Source organism: Octopus sinensis, linkage group LG3, assembly GCF_006345805.1.
Source record: "Octopus sinensis linkage group LG3, ASM634580v1, whole genome shotgun sequence".
NCBI classification, from domain to species: Eukaryota; Metazoa; Mollusca; class Cephalopoda; order Octopoda; family Octopodidae; genus Octopus; species Octopus sinensis.
The window spans coordinates 100416054-100435224 of record NC_042999.1 but is presented as its reverse complement, the minus strand read 5'-3'; the positions used below and the strand labels follow the sequence as shown (position 1 = coordinate 100435224).

General features: G+C 34.2%; 1 protein-coding gene across 2 annotated transcripts in view; it reads left to right on the top strand.

Moving 5' to 3' along the window:
* Window positions 1-19171, top strand: part of LOC115209361 (fibrinogen-like protein 1) — a 67167-nt gene that overhangs the window by 37717 nt on the left and 10279 nt on the right. For both annotated transcript variants that reach the window (XM_029777736.2, XM_029777735.2), the window contains one exon: window positions 12376-12462. In XM_029777736.2, coding sequence (XP_029633596.2) covers window positions 12376-12462 — 87 coding nt within the window. The remainder of the gene's footprint in view (window positions 1-12375; window positions 12463-19171) is intronic.

Genomic DNA, 19171 nt, shown 5'->3' with positions numbered 1-19171 from the left:
ATAATAATAATAATAATAATAATAATAATGATAATAATAATAATAATATATTCACTGCAAAAACCTGCAAAAATCTGCAAAAACCTGGATTTGCCCCATGAAAAAAACTTGTGGGAACACAAACCACCCCCAGTGCTTGAAAATGACCACATCTCACTCCTCTGGAACTTCACCATTCAAACTGACAGAAAGATAGATGCAAATAGGCCAGTCATCATATTGAAAGACTTCAAACAAAGAACATGCCTCCTCATTGATATGACTGTCCCAATCGATATAAACGTATCTGTCAAGACCTACCAAAAACTGAGCAAATATAAAGATCTTGAAATAGAAATCAGCAAAATGTGGAACCTGAAGACTAAAACAATACCTGTTGTCATAGGTGCCCTGGGAATGATAGCAAAAGGGGCTGATAGCTACCTAACTCAGATACCAGGAAACCCCAAAATGGCAGAAATTCAAAAGATAGTGCTCATGGGAACTGCTCATATCCTACGCAAAATACTTTCTATGTAATCTCAAGGTTTAAAACAAACATAATTTTCGGTTTAAAAAAAAAAAAATTTTTTTTAGACATTCATTAGTACAACACCAAAAACTCCCTCCCCCCAAAATATATGGCACACTAGGCATAACAACAACATGAACTTCCAACCTGTTGTCTCTTGAGGTCTCTGGGTGAGACTTGGAGCCAACTTGTACAAATATAAAGCAAAAGTCAAACATAGAATAATAATAATAATAATAATAATAATAATAATAATAATAATAATAATGATAATAATAATAATAATATATTCACTGCAAAAACCTGCAAAAATCTGCAAAAACCTGGATTTGCCCCATGAAAAAAACTTGTGGGAACACAAACCACCCCCAGTGCTTGAAAATGACCACATCTCACTCCTCTGGAACTTCACCATTCAAACTGACAGAAAGATAGATGCAAATAGGCCAGTCATCATATTGAAAGACTTCAAACAAAGAACATGCCTCCTCATTGATATGACTGTCCCAATCGATATAAACGTATCTGTCAAGACCTACCAAAAACTGAGCAAATATAAAGATCTTGAAATAGAAATCAGCAAAATGTGGAACCTGAAGACTAAAACAATACCTGTTGTCATAGGTGCCCTGGGAATGATAGCAAAAGGGGCTGATAGCTACCTAACTCAGATACCAGGAAACCCCAAAATGGCAGAAATTCAAAAGATAGTGCTCATGGGAACTGCTCATATCCTACGCAAAATACTTTCTATGTAATCTCAAGGTTTAAAACAAACATAATTTTCGGTTTAAAAAAAAAAAAATTTTTTTTAGACATTCATTAGTACAACACCAAAAACTCCCTCCCCCCAAAATATATGGCACACTAGGCATAACAACAACATGAACTTCCAACCTGTTGTCTCTTGAGGTCTCTGGGTGAGACTTGGAGCCAACTTGTACAAATATAAAGCAAAAGTCAAACATAGAATAATAATAATAATAATAATAATAATAATAATAATAATAATAATAATGATAATAATAATAATAATGAATGCCTTGATGCAGTACCAGGCAGTGGCTCTCATGGTTTCTCATCCATCTTAACTGATTGGAAGTGTTATGTACATTGTTTTGTTTTGCTACAGTAAATATTCTGCTCCAAACCACAGGTTTACTTGTCAGTTGTTTGACTTTAACCAGTTGAGCGTGCCCCTTGGTGGCTGACATGTGCATCTCTGATCACGAGCAGAAGTAGTGGGAGAGCATCATAGCCATGTATTGAGAGGAATTCTTTAGGTTTGAATAATTCACCTCTGAAAACATGGGTGTTTGGTTCATCATCCTTAAACAAACCTTATTTAGGGACCTTTTGAGCAGGATGAACTACTCAACCTGAAGAAAATCTTAACTCGGCCCCACCTGCAAGGTTATGCACTGTTTATTTCGATATAAGATCGCATATCGCGCATATATGGATGTGATGCATGTAGCTGGTGTACCTTTATCAGATGGATAGTCACGATGGGGTGTATTGCGCTTCGTATAATTGCTCCCCAATGTCACTTTGATGGCATGTGCTGCTCCCTCACTCAATAATAATAATAATAATAATAATAATAATAATAATAATAATAATAATAATAATAATCAGCAAACAAGCAACGCTACTGGCAAACAAAAAGAGAACAAAAATGCTCCGCAAATATAACATCACAGAAAAAGATTTGCCGGAGATAAAAGAAAAGCTGAAGCAATATATCCTTGCCAAAGCTCAAAGGATCCGCCGGTACGAGAAACGCTAACGCTTCTTTGAACAGAACAAAAAGTTCAACTCCGACCCCAAAAAGTTCTACCAAGAACTGGGCAAAAATAAAATAGAAGTCACTGCAGCACCAACGGCAGAAGAATTGGAAGAATTCTGGAAAGAAATATGGTCGGCGAACGAACAGCCAAAAAAAAGGAGTATGAAAATAACAAACTCGGCATCTGAACAACTTTGGACCCCCATAACAACTGAAGAGGGCACCCAGGCACTGCAAAAACTAAGCAACGGGAAGGCACCTGGGCATGACAAGATCCCCAACTTCTGGTTGAAATATCTAACAGAAATGCACAAAAAGCTGGCTGAAAACTTTAACAGCATACTAGCAGAGCCAGAGACAATGCCTGAATGGCTCACGAAGGGGAAAACCATCTTAATTCCCAAATCAAATGAAACAACAAAACCAGAAAACTACAGACCAATAACCTGCCTCCCTACTATGTTCAAGGCATTTACTGCAGTGATATCACAAAGGCTGAACAAGCACCTGGACGAAAACAAACTGTTCCCAGAAGAGCAGAAAGGATGCCGCAAGGGCTCATATGGCTGTAAAGATCAACTAATGATTAATAAAGCCGTAACTGAAGACAGCCACAGAAAGAAGATAGGCCTCAGTATGGCCTGGATTGACTACAAAAAGGCGTTTGATAGCATCCCCCACACATGGATCCTCGAAACACTAGCCATTAACAAAGTAGCACCAACAATCATAAAATTCATAGAGCACTCTATGAATAAATGGCAAACAGTGCTACACCTCCAAACAAAAGAGGGACTCATGAAAACCAAAGACATCCCCATTAGAAGAGGAATATTCCAGGGAGACACGCTCTCTCCACTCCTTTTCTGCTTGGCACTGTCACCTCTATCTGATATGCTAAATAGAACTGGATGCGGATATAAATGTTACGGCAAAACGATCAGCCACCTTTTATATATGGATGACCTAAAACTATACGCTGCAAATGACAAACAGCTGGAAACACTATTAAAGACAGTTCATGGATTTACCAAAGAAATAGATATGAAATTTGGATTAGAAAAATGCGCCAAAGTAACCATGAAAAGAGGAAAACTAGTTAAGAATAACAACATCACACTAGATAAAACCAATGAAATAAAAGAATTAGACCAAAGCCAAACTTACAAATACTTAGGAATCCATGAACTAGATAAGACACAACACACACAAATGAAAGAGAAAATAAAAAAAGAATATTATAGACGAGTTAGATCAATACTAAAAACAGAGCTCAATGCTAAAAACAAGATAATAGGTATCAACACTTTAGCTGTCCCAGTTATAAGTTACAGCTACAATATCCTTAACTGGACACGAAATGAACTGTCCAAAATAGATAGGAAAACAAGAAAAATACTGACAGGATCTAGGATGCATCACCCAACATCTGACATAGAAAGACTATATATACAACGTATAGAAGGTGGTAGAGGCCTTATACAGCTGGAAAACTACTATAAAATAACCACCATAGGACTGCAAAAATACCTACTTCAGAAGGAAGGAAAACTGATCCAGATAGCAGCAAAACACGAGCAAAACAAAAAACTGTTCTCAGTATTTAAGGAAGCTGACAAATACAAACAAGAAATCATACCACCTAATAAACACAAGAAGAAGAAGAAGATGATGAAGAAACAACAAAAGCTATAAAACAAATGAAATCCAAACTAAAAATAGAACAGCAACGAGCCATGATAAAACGATGGCAAGAAAAGCCCCTTCATGTAAATACTGCACTAAACTAAACGCAAAAGAAATAGACAAAGAAAAATCCCAGCAATGGTTGAGAAGCTCAGGACTCAAAGCAGAAACAGAGGGATTTTTAATTGCAGCACAAGACCAAAGCCTCCCCACCAGAAATTACCAAAAACATGTAATGAAAAGAAATATTACAAGTAACTGCAGAATATGTGGAGATGGACAAGAAACAATAAATCATATTATCTCTAGCTGCCCAGTCCTGGCTAAGAAGGAATATATTCACAGACATGACAGAGTTGGAACCTACATACATTGGAAGCTATGCCAACATTATGGAATAACAACAGAAAAAAGATGGTATAGGCACACACCAGAAAAGGTCACAGAAAACGAGAAAGCAACCATGCTCTGGGATATGCCGATACACACAGATAGAGAGAAATTAAGGCCAACAGACCAGATATAGTTGTCAGAGATCATGAAGAAAAAAAATGCTTTCTAATTGATGTATCAATACCGGCAGATGACAACGTGTCTCTAAAAGAAATGGAGAAACTCTCAAAATACAAAGACCTGGAAATAGAGGTAACTAGAATGTGGAACCTGAAAACAGAACCAATTCCTATCATAGTAGGTGCATTAGGCATGATAAAAAAATATTCAGACAAATACATAACAAAAACACCAGGACTTACAAACACATATAACATACAGAAAATTGCACTACTGGGCACTGCACACATCCTACGCAGAACACTTTCCATACAATAACCATCAGAGCATCACAACAAATCACAGCACATACCCAAGGCACACAGAGCTGCGCTCGGTAGTGAAGTGAAAGCACGCTATAAAAATAAAACTACTGAATAATAATAATAATAATAATACTTTTTTCTGCTGTCGGCAAACGCTTGAAATTTGGGTGGAGGGACTTGTTAATGACATCGATCCCAGTGCTCAACTGGTACTTATTTCATCGATCCCGAAAGGATAAACGGTAAAGTCAACCGCGGCTGAATTTGAACTCAGAAAATAAAACTGAAAGAAAAAAGACCAATAGCCGGGAATTATTCCAGATATTCTCATGCACAAAACTTTTTATAATTCTTGGGCTTTCATTATTGTTATTAAAGCATATATTAACTATCGAATACATGAAGCAAATCAATAAACAGTTGGTATTACAAGTTAAACAAATAAACATACTTGAAATAACATTTACTTTTAAGGTTGAACCAAGGCATTGTCACACACAGATTTTGTTTAAATTGATGACATTAAAAGGAGAAGCACGTTGTTATAGTGTATAAAACAAACATTAATTAGTTTCCTTGTCTTCTCTTGTGTTTGTATAGTCGAGTCAAAATAATTTTATATCTTAAAATCAAGGTGTTAAATGTCTGTAGGAAGAAAAGATATTGTGTGATGGGCAAGCTTTTTTAATAGTTGTGAAGTGTAAGGGTTTCGAAAGAGAAATAAGAGCAGGGCATTAATCTAGTTGACAGCTAATATAATTATCTAAATTCTACAGTATGGAATTCGTCCATATTTATGTGTTTAATTATTTCTTATATAGAAGATTTCTTCAAATTCAAGGGGAAATTACTGAGATTGTGTCATTGTGCATCTTTGTTGTTGTTGTTGTTGTTGTAGCTGATTGGCCACAGATTAGCTCGATTGATATATGATAAATGAGTTCAAGCTGCTTTCATCCCGTTTTATTCAATATATAAAGTCCCCACGACTAAATTAATCTGTACAGATGTTTTCTTCACTTTTTAAGACACTAAGGAGTGAAGGTGATTTGAAAGCGATTTGGGTTCTATTTCTAGCAGGTCGGGCGATCACGATAAGCTCCTCTGGTTCGTCAACGTACTTGTCCCTTTTAAGGGCACTTTAGATGTGCAAAACATTCAAGACTACATTATTCTGCATACATGTCTTCACCTTTTGAGACAACAGATATTGATAGTAATTTGAAGATTTATTACTCCATCTCAGAATTGAAACAAGATCACTGACTTGTCTGATCGAAAACTTCATTCGTTGACACTCATGCTTGCTTTTGTTTATTGCGACTAAAATATATAATCTCTGCAGCGCACTACTGATTTAATACATTCAGCTTGTTTACAGCTTTTCATTTAAATTTCTAACATACTTGAAAAGAAAATAATTTTAGCTTAAGTCAATACTTGCTGGATAAAATGAAAAAGGACAGGTGTCAGTGGCAGATATGACAACAGCGTTGAATAAAAGAATACAATGAGAATAGAAACTAGTTTCATAATTATAAATAAACAGAAAGAACAATGTTTAAAGAACACATTATACTACTTAGATGTAAGCAGAGAATTTCAAATGAAGAAATCAATGCAGAAATGTAGATATGACAAATGTAGAAATTTGTTTAAGTTATTGGCTACAAGAACACTTATTCTATATAAGAAACGATGTACTTCGATATGATCAGGAAAAATTAAAGTTAATGGCAATAGTACTGTTAAAGGAACAGCTGGTTAAAGAGGGAGAATTTGTAAGATTATTATTGTTTCTATCTTACTATATTGCAAGTGAGTTAATACAAAATACAAACCTTAAACAAACCTTATTCAGGGACCTTTTGAGCAGGATGGATTACTCAACCCGAGGAAAATTTTAATTCGGCCCCACCTGCAAGGTCATGCATTGTATATCTCGATATAAGATCGCATGTCGCGCATATATGGATGTGATGCATGTAACTGGTGTACCCTTATCAGATGGATAGTCATGATGGGGTATACTGGGCTTCGTATAATTGCTCCTCAGTGTCACTTTGATGGCATTTGCTGCTGGATTAGATAGCATACCATGTGTTTGTATGAGTCCCTAATCCGATTCCCATAGAAACCTTTCCACTTAATTTAAACTTATAATAAGTTACTTTAGGTTTCACTAACCCAGACTAATCTGAGAATCAGAGTAGCAAACATCACAGATGGCAAAGTCAATAAATATCAGTCTTACTGCCATAACAATGTTCTGACCATGTGCAAAAGTATTTTCAACAACCGAGTTCCTCTACCTCTAAGGAGTTACTGCAAAATGTGGTATACTTTCTCGCACTAAGGAATAGCATTACTGTAAGATGTGTGGGAGTGCACATGTATGCATCCATGTATGCATGTGTGACTGAGAAAAAGTTATTTTGTATGCTTGCACAGTTTATACATACATACATACATACATACATACATACATACATATATATATATATATATATATATATATATATATAATATATATATATTATATATATATATATATATTATATATATATATATATACACATATATGTATGTATGTATATATACACCATGATAGATCGTTAGCCACTACATACATGTTTTTCTCTCCTTGTTTTTTCTGTGTACCTTTCTGTAGAAGAGCGTAGGCTCGAAACGTAAAAGACTTTTTCTATTCCTGAGCGTTATACTAATACATCTGTTTGTTTTGTACATCACCTGTCTTCGTCTTTTGTTTTTTCGTAAACTTTCCCTATATATATATATATATTATATATATATATATATATATATATATTATATATATATATATATATATATATATGTATATATATATATATGCATTTATATGTATGTATCGCTAGCCACAACACATTATTTTCTCCCTTTGTTTCTTTCTGTGTTTCTTTCTGTGGAAGAGCGTAGGCACGAAACGATAAAGACTTTTTCACTTCCCGAGCGTTATACTAATACATCTGTTTGTTGTCTACACCACCTGTCTTCATATTTTGATTTTTTTGTGAATTCTTCTTGTATATATATATATATATAGGCGCAGGAGTTGGTGTGTGGTAAGTAGCTTGCTAACCAACCACATGGTTCCGGGTTCAGTGTCTTCAGCTATAGCCCCGGGCCGACCAATGCCTTGTGAGTGGATTTGGTAGACGGAAACTGAAAGAAGCCTGTCGTATATATGTATATATATATATGTATGTGTGTATGTGTTTGTGTGTCTGTGTTTGTCCCCCTAGCATTGCTTGACAACCGATGCTGGTGTGTTTACGTCCCCGTCATTTGCGGTTCGGCAAAAGAGAACGATACAATAAGTACTGGGCTTACAATAAGTCCCGGGGTCGATTTGCTCGACTAAAGGCGGTGCTCCAGCATGGCCACAGTCAAATGACTAAAACAAGTAAAAGAGTAAAAGAGTAAAGAGTATATATATATATATATATACATTTACAACCCTAGCGAGTACCGTATTCACTTTTACCGGTTAATAATGCTGGCTAACTTCCAAGAGTGTAGAAAACTCCGGTTAGTTTATTTTACTACCCTTAGTAGAGGTTCACATCGGTAAATCTAAATGTCTCTCTAGAGACTGCATGTTGCCGGGAGAGAAGAAATAATAAATATTTGGACTTGTATTTAGTTCAGATGGTATCTGAAATGCAGTTAATAACGCCCCGAAGTTGCGGCAAATAACACCAAAATGCATATCAAGATGCAAAAGTTTGCAGTGCGCACCGAGTTTCATCAAAAACATACATAGGTGCAGAAATGGAAAGACTTGATTGACTGCAGCATAAAACTAGATGTATAAATCTCTGTTCTGATTATTAATATATATATATATATATATAATAGTATTTTATAAGCTTAAAGCTTATAAGCGATCACCGGGTAATGACTAAAGAAAATGGTATAAATAATGGGGCATATAAGCTCTCGACAGAAAAAGATGTTTTTTCCGTAAGCGTGGGACTCGAACCCATACCCCTTGGTTTACTCTACCAAGTGTGCTACCGTTACACCAACGTAAAAACCTGTCCCTTTCTGTCAGATTTAAGAACAATAATTAGTTCGTAGTTTTTGTGAGCAAACTTTCATGTGCTTTTACTGTGATGATTTTGCTAAGCAGCGTCGATTTTTAGACTATTTTCTTTAGCATTGCGCGGTGATCGCATATAAGTTTTAAACCTATATTACTTGTTTACATTATGAAGCCCCTGAACTGAAACCCCTTTATTTGTAAAACAGAGGTGGCAACTTATAGCAACTCGCCTAATTACAAGTTTGAAAATTATCAATCCCAATCTATTCCTTTATACACTTCAATGTTATTTTGCTCTACTACAGTATTTTCATGGTAATTTTAAAATAACGAGTATACCCCTTCGTAATACTTGTTCATTCATGCTGTTTAATTAGCCATATCTCGTAAGGTATAGCACATTTCTTTCGATTTTTCATTCTTTTGCTTTATATTATTTAAATCCGTTTTATAATAATCAACCGCATCATGATGTAACTTCCACCCACTTAAATTTTCCTTTCTTGAATAATAACTGTTAATTAAACTTATAATACTCACTTCAAATAATACTATAAAATAAGTTAAACATTTTTAGCAATAAATAATTATGGAATCCAGTTGGATAATATTGCATGTCCTTTGGCATTATTCATTTTAGATTTAAGGGACTTAAATTACACACGCACCATTTAAATGGCTCTGTATTATTATATTTTAGTGTTCTCATAATATACAAAGAAGTATTTAGCAATTTTCTCTCCTTAATTTCTGCTACTAACATACTGAGAGAGTAAAACCTAATCTCACGTTGCAATCAAATCTGTCAAAAATTTAAGTTCTTACCAAATTGTTATTAATGGCTTGACTATAACATTACATTTTATATCTTTTGAACATCTCTTCAGTGTAGCTACACAAGTCCTCCATCTCCCTTGTTATAGTCTGTGTTGCAGACACATAAGTTTTCTTTCTAAATTAAAAAAATTATAAAATTCGTTTGAAATGTCCTTCTTTATCCCTGGTCGATACAGCTTATATACTCAAAGCATATTTAACAGGCTTTTCAAAATGATAAACCTCACATATATACAAAAATTCATCCATAAATAACTATATGTTATGAAGTATATATTAGCTATGTGCACGATTTTCTCTTTGAGTCCCTTGGTTCCAAAACAATGTTTTAATAGGGAACTGTCCTATAAAATATGTTTTTAGTAGGAGATTGGTTTGAAAATATTAATTTTCCTAAACATACTGATCTCTTCAAAAATGAGCTTGAACCCAATATGAAAATGATTAAGAACTCTATTAAAACAATCATTATTTTGATAAAACTAAGAATCTCTACAAATATACAAACCTTTCAAAACCAGGTACAGCTCTACCATCAATTTGTTTGTTAAATTTAGCGAAGAAATCATCGGTATAGATTTCAGATTATATAAAGATTATGACTATATCCAAAGACATGAATCGATGTGCTTTATCTAAACTAAGAAAGGAAATCGTATAGAGCGCCAGAGCTTTCTTGTTGAAATTGACCAGCTACTCTCATTACCGTAGATTTTGCTTAGACGTAACTCTATACTTAATCACAAATCTCTGTGAATCATACAGAAAGTCAAATAAGAAAATTGACTTATATGCATAAGGATCCTTGCCGATGTAGTAAAAATATAGCTGATAAAGCTGCATCTTACTGCTACCGTTTGTTCCAAAGAGAAACTCAAATATATACTCAACCTCTAGTAACAACAAACCAGAAGACGTTGACGTTATATAAGGTTTAACCTTCATTTTCACTTAACGCTACATCCAACATCGAAAAGATTTCTTAACGTTCACTGACAAATATTTACCTATAAATAATACACAAAACTTTTCAAGAGTTATAACATCAAAACCAAGTATAGCTCCACCACTAATTTGAGAATCACTCCATAAAATACTGAGACAAACTGTCCATGTAGAAACTTAGAGTCTTTTTACATAAAATGTCCTGCAATACGGAATGTATAACGCACGAAGTTGAAATTGGTTCTACTTGATCAGGACCGGAATAGAACAAAAAATATATTGATTTGAAGTAAAGCAAATTTTAAACAGCGTATTATAATTATACGTTCTCCTTCCGATATATTGATGGAAGTAATCTCGCATAGCTACCAAATTACATTCAGCAATTTAATTGAAAATGGATTAAACTTGTATAGTTGGGAAAATAATGAGGAAAGATCTTGACTATATATAAATGGAAATGTCTTGTAAATATCATATGTTTGGCACCTGGATGTATGATGTTTTCGCTCAGATTTTTCATTTGAAAGTTCTACTTTAACATGAGGTGGTCTATCAAATTCTCTGACTTGATTAGTGAGGTTTATGATATTTTTGTATGATTCTTCTCTCCCTATTTGAACTGCATGCTCCAGTGGACAAGTTTTCAATCGGTTTTCATCTGGAATAACACGCACTTTCATTTCAGTTAGCACAATGCGAGAAGAAAAGAAATCAACCGTCAGCACAGTTAATATAATCAATCGTTTTAAGTTGATGTACTTGTGCATTTTTATGGTATATTTAAGTATCTCGACTAAATCGTAACAGTCACCACACTGGCAAAAATAATATATAGAAATAGAGGTTCCCGTTTTAATGGTTTTATATTTAAACTTTAAGCGCAATACATTATGGACATAAGTGTGATTATACCTCTTTATTTGAAAGTTAATGACACCAAATATTTTAAAATTAGACTATTGATTCAAACGTTAGAAATTTTTTAACATTTTCATTTTCGTCGTCGAAAATGAGTTGAAGCCCCATATATACACCAACCAGCAAGTTGGTCCTTCTACACAGAGACTGGATTTTTTTATTTAGATAAAAAGAGTTTTTGTTGCAGAAAAATAAACTTCTGCATTAATTTGAGCTCTAATTGATGGTCTTACAGGATCGTTAGAACATCGAACAAAATGCCGAACGGTATTCATTTTCGGGCCCTTACGCTCTGAGTTCAGATCCCATCGCGGTAAACTTTATCTTTCGGAAGCCGATAAACTAAAGGATCAGTGAAGAACTAGGGTTGTTGCAATAGAAATACCTGTCCTTCTAAATTTGTAGCTCATGTAAGAAGTCAGTCTTGCGCGGTGAATGTTTTTTCAGCTTTTCCTTTTCTTATACATATGTATTCACATATTTAAGTTCAAAATAGTATATCAATATATACATTGCATGCAAAATTCAAACCAGTCGCTAACAAATTAGCAAATATCTTTTGTTTAAATCAAGCTGTTGGGATTGTGTATATGTGAAATGATAGATACATGCAACTCTGTATGTGTGTGTGTGCGGATAAATTTTCAGTTATGTTGTGGATATAAGACTGTCTGTCTATCTGTCTGTCTCTCACTGTCTGTGCCTCTCCCCTTTCTCCTCCATCTCTCTCTCTAACCATCTATCCATTTTCAGAAGCAAATCTTTGAATTCATTTTTGCAGATTATGTCTCCCCAATGCTAAAGGATCAATTTAACAAGCTGGAAGAGAAAATCGATAACTACACGTTCCTCTTGGCAGAACCATTACGTAAGTTAAAAGTCTTCATATTGCATGGCAAATGCCTCACTGTATTAGTATTATTTTAATGAAGAATTACATGCATAAATAATTTATGGTTGGCTTGATACAAACACCATCGCAGTGGTAGCTAAATGTTTTCATTAGGTTTTGACTCACCAATCTAAATATCAATATTTCGAATCTTGTTTTTAGTACAGTAATGCGTTCTATTAACAAGGGATTTAACCTAACTCTTGCTGACTCAGTCTATAAAACCGTAAAGCGTAAGTACGAAGAGCTACAAGTTTTCGAGTTCAACCACACTGCATTGTATTATGGCTAAGTGTCTTCTCGAATCGACCATAACCATGTGAGTGAAATTTGGTAAATGGATGGAAGCTCGCCAGACGGACCATTCAGGTTCATGGATGGTAGACTTAATCTGTTGCTCCGCTCTTGGCCCTCGAATCTGTTGCAAACAATCGGGACAGATCTTCGGTTTGAGGATGACCTCATCTTTTTTTATCCCACCAGTATTAGAGGCCCGGATAAAGTTCAATGGGCGCTGTCCTTCCTCCTCTGATTAAGTAATATTCTAACAATAACCAAACAAACAAAATGCAAGGAAAATCACCACCCTGAATGGATTCATATCATCGCTGAAGGCAGTGGTGGGCAACACCGTATAATTAACAAGTGTTTCGTGCTTATGTTATCCATAGATATTTATTTAACTTAGCTCAGATAGTGGTCGTAGAACGCAGTGTTTAAATATAACAGTCTAGAAATAAAGAGCTTTACCAAGTTGGCTTGGCTAAAATACGTTTAATAATTCGAAATATTGAAGCGACGCTCCTAAGTTCATGTTGAATATGAAATTCACTGCATGCAACATATAAGAGAAACAAGTGGCTGAGTTTACAAACTATTAACCTCTTTACTCCCTACGAGCCGTAATACTCGCTAAATTTACTTGAGATATAATGACTCTGCGTAAATAGCTGCAAATATTTACCACGCAGAATTGCAGTTATTCGCTGTTTGTGTTCTTACATTGGAAATAATTATAAGTAAAAAAACAAAGAAACATTATAACTGTCTTTATGATAGTACTATATGAATTTATGAAATGTTAATATTTTATCATTAAAACCCTCACTTCCTGTATACTCATGTATAGTAGTATAATTTCAAAATGTTTATTTGTGTATAATTTTTATAGCTTCCGATATGATATAGTATGTCTAGAAAAGGAATCATTTTGATTACATTTGGCGGAAAACATTCTGGTATGTCAATCAAGGATGAGCTGTGGTTGTTTATCTTAGGATGGCCCTGAAGGTGCAGATCTATGATCTTGTTTACCGCATACATACCAATTGTTTTTTTACTAAATTACATTATCCAATGTTTTATATCATTTAAAGGCATTAGAATCCAGTTTAAGAGAGATTCCACTGCTACTTCTAGCAGATCCAACGACGGCATAAATACCCACTTATTGATTCAGTTCCTTCCTAGAATAAATTGGTAGAATTGATATAGTGAATAATTTGAAGCTTACAACTCATCAGCGAGGACTGGTCTTAGAATGAAGTTCCCACAAATGTATCTGTTTATCATTTCTGAAACGGTATTATTCATCTTAGAATGATATTTACTGCTTCACCATTGTTCCTTCTGCATACCTCAATAATATTATTCATACGAGAGACCGTCCATTGAAGCTTAATAGCGTTACTGTGTATACATACATAGTCACACACATGCATCCATACACACACTTAATAGGGTACTGATAAAAGCTTTGTAGTATTTAGTTGAGTCTTACTAAGTTTGAGCTGAAATCATATCGGGGTTAACAAGAGAGGCATAAATGACATCGAAACATTTCCTGCCTCTACAAATATATTTATTCATAGTGTCTAAGTAAAAAGTGACAGATGTGCTATAAATGAGATATGCTTATCGAGCCAAATAACTACTCCAGTTTCAATTTCATTTGGAGTTCAATTAATTTCACTTAGACTCTGGTAAACGAATGAATGTTTTGACTTAACATTCTACGACATACATCAATTTCGCCTTTGAATTTCTATGATGTTACCACATATATATGACATTTGCTTTGTGATATTTAGTCACGTTCCTTTAGCACCTGAACTTTATTCCTACTCTTCTCGACTTTATCTCTCACCCATGTGATGTAGATAAAATAAATATCAGACAATTACTGGATCAATTCAACTGACTATATTTGTTCTCTTATGCATGAAACCAACATTCTACATGCTAGCATCTAACATCGCATTTGCGTTACTATTAACGTTACATTGTCACGCACATGCATCAATACACACACACAAATATGTCTATGTGTATGTATACATGTATATATATATATATATGTACACGTATTTATGCGTGTGTGTGTGTATGTGCACGCGCGCGTGTAATATATGCACATGATCCCAGGCAGTGCCATTTTAGCTAATATTAGATATTTGATTACTGAGAGTAAATTATGATTCAACATGTAGTTCATGCTATGACTTTGTGTCTGTCTTAAACAAACAGAAACACTGGGCCTCAAAGTTACTCCAAATTATCTCGCTAGACATCTAAATGTTTCGGCAACTATTGACCTCTTCTACCATCGTTGAACAAAATCAGTTACTAGATTACTTGTTATGTCGCACGTTCGGATGCCTTCTACTCGATTCTGGACTCTCTACTCTGTTCTAGTCTACCTTGACGCCTAGACTTCTCCCTCTATATCTACGTATTGGGCTAGCCTACTTCATTGTCTGGGGGCGTCCACACAACATTACTTGAACAATATATGAACAGACAAAAAAGGACGATGCGATCACTATATGTATATATGACAAATAACAAACTGTATTAGAAAGGTAGTTGTAACTTTCACCGGTTATCGAGCGGTGTGTGAGTGCGTGTGTGTGTGTGTGTGTGTGTGTGTGGAGACAAGCATACAAACACACGCACGCACGCACACACATACATATATATGACAGGCTTCCACATAATTTCCGTCAACCAAGTTCACTCAAAAGACATTGGTAATCCCGGAGCTATAGCAAAAAAAAGCTTGCTCATGGGTCCTGCGCAGTGGTACTGAACGCGAAAACACGTGGTTGCCAATCGTGCTTCCTAACCACACAACCATTCCCGTCTCTGTTAGCATAATCACTCAGCAGAAATGTTTTTTATCTTTTAGTCAGGATGAGGGCCGGCTCATGATCCTTTACTGATTCGAGAATATTTGAAAGGGGGGAGGAAATTATGTTTAAACTGGAGGGTTGACTCGGTTGTTTGCAACAGAGTAAACTCAGGTAAAGGCATTTAGGTCCTGGTGGGATATTAAACTGGGTAATGGGATAAGTCATCCGCTATGTAGTACAGGTACCTGCTAGATATAGCAACCAGATTTGTCTTATCCCACATCTTGTAGCATTAAAAAAGAAGGCCGAATTTGATAATATAGTCTTAGATACACTATATTTGAATACAATAGAGGACTATTAATGGCGAATACGCTTACTCATATGTGTGCTTAATCAGATTTAACCCCGGACAGAATAGCATTATTAACATAAACAATATAACGATGTTCTGGTTTCTGTGGCTCTTGTACTAGATCAGTGGTTGCCAACCTGGGGTCCGTGAACCCATCGTGGTTCGCAAAGTTAGTACTGGGGGTGCGTGAACTGAATTAAAAAATTCTTATATATATATATATATATATATATATATATATATATATATATATATATACATATATATGTATATATATATGTATATATATATATATATATATATATATATATATATATATATATATACATATATATATATATATATATATATTATATATATATATATATATATATATATACATATAGCTAGATAGATAAGGATAAGCATATTAAAATGGGTCAGTGAGAAAACTCATTTAAATAAAAGGGTTGGAAACCACTTTCGAGAACCACTGGGAAAAGGTTGGACACCATTGTAATAGATAATGCCCTTTTAACTGATTATTGATCAAATTATTTACATATACAGAACAGCTGATTTCCATGTAAGTGTATCTTTTACGTTCTAATACCAATCAGTTAAATCCAGTATGGTATATGCGCAGTTGATATGCGTTTGTATGTATGTATGTATGTGTGTATGTATGTATGTATGTATGTATGTATGTATGTATGTATGTATGTATGTATGTATGTATGTATGTATGTATGCAAGCATGTATGTATGTGTACGCAAACATAGCCGAATGGCTGAGAAGTTCGCTTCGCAATCATGAAATCTCGATTTCGATCCATTGTGTAGTGAAGTGACTTATACTTTAGCCACTGGACGAACCAAATATTACGAGTAAAATTGAGTAAGCAAAAATGGTGCACAAGTCCGTCAAATGGACTCTATTTTATATTCAAGGTGCCATACTTGTCATACGCTGTTTCTTTGGATTTGCCCGCTGATTACGCTTTTAGATTTAACTAATGGATATGCATATCTATAGAATAATCAGTTGCTTACATGCTAACACAATGCGTAGACAGTTCATTAATCAACTGAAATTATCTTCATTAAACTGAGGGAAGATTGATCTACGTAAATACGTACGTATGTATGAATTAACTTACGTATGCAAGTATGTAAATATGTTTGTTGATTTACCAATGTATAATGAAGAATTAGTAAATGCTACAAAATAATTTGTATAATGCACGTTTCGATTTTGGGTCTAAATTATCTTAAAAATCCCTATAATATATAATATACAGTTAGGCGGAGAGCGGGCAAAACCGTTAGCACGCCGAAAAAAATACTCAGTGGCACTTCATTCGTTCTGAGTTCAAATTCCGTCGAGGTCAACTTTGTATTCCATCCTGTCGGAGTCGATAAAATAAGTAACTGTTGAGCACTGGGGGGTTCAATGTAATCGACCTAAGCCCTCCTCATTCTACTAAAATGTGAAAGCAATATAAAACGTACGGCATTTCTTCGGTCCGAGTTCAAAATTCCGCCGAGGTCGACTTTGCCTTTCGTTCTTCGGGGTCGATAAAGTATGTACCAGTTGAGCACTGAGATCGAAGTAATCGATTAGTCCCTTCCCGCAAAATTTCAGCTCTTACCTCACACACACACACACACACACACACACACACACACACACACACAAACACACACACACACAGATACACAGGCACACACACACACACACACAACTGCTTAACGTAGAGAATATATTATTTTTCAATATATTACTTTCAAATATTTTATTTTATATATGATAAATTAATATATAATGAAAAAATAATCTTAAAAAATTATTATTTGTGCGCATTTTTTTAAAACAAATAAAATTGGGTGGCCGCAAACTTTACAGTCAAATATCACGTAATATGCACACACCTAGATTTAATTTCAATTATCTACAAAAAAACAAACGAAAAACTGACATTTATGTTTATGTTTTATTCTATACTATTTTAGATGTCTTCTTTTATCATTTATGTGCTTGGACAACACTTTTGCAAATATATATATATATATATATATATATATATATATATATATATATACATATTTACATATACATATATACATACATACATTATGTATATATATATATACGTATATACATATATATATACAAATATACAAATATATATATATATATATATATATATATATATATATATATATATATATATAAATATATACACATTTACACATCCACATCCCACATATACACATATATATACGTACGTATGTGTGTATGTATGTATGTATCATTATGTATATATATATATATATATATATATGTGTGTGTGTGTGTATGTGTGTAATTATGTATATATATATATATATATATATTATATATATATATATAAAAATAAAGGCCGACCCGAAATATTTTCGGCTCAGTTCATAAAACAATCAATTAACGGGTGTGAAATTCCTTTCGACAAGTCAATTCCCCATCATATGAATACAAAAAAGGAATTCGTGTTTTATTACACAACTGGAGGCGATGTCAACAGTTCAAAAGAGATATTTCCATTGAAATATCCTAAGAATGTTGACCCTTCGCTTTGTTCAATTGATTATATTTTCCAATTTTGTTTTAATTTCTTGCAGCCTTGTCTTGTTGACCTAAAAGGCGCACTTTTGAGCTCTGCAGAGAAAGAGTCTGAACACCTGTTTCGATTCTTGACTGAATCCATTTTTAATTCACTTCTGGGGCTAATTATCACGGAAGGAAAACGCAAACATGTACGCACATGCACAAGCAAATTAACTATGAGCGTCACCTATTTAGTCAATAAGTTCGTGTACTCTTGTTTTGAAATTATTGTATATGAAATTATTAATGTTTGAAAGACGGGTGCCATAAGGCAGAAAAGAAATTTTACAATCTAGTTTCGACTCACATTTCAAGTCATTCTCCTTCATATAATAGTTTTATGCGCTTTTACATTCTCACTTCCTCAAAACAGTATCAACACCACACACTCTTATTTTCTCTTTTCTACAAATGTTATACCTCTTTTATAAATTGTGTTTATTATAAATTCCTTGTTAACGCACCTAAGAGACAAGAGTCCATGTTTCACAGCCATACAACAAAACAGACAAAATCTATGTTTTGAAAATTAGTATTTTAGTATCATTTTTATTAGTATTCTGGAGTCCAGAG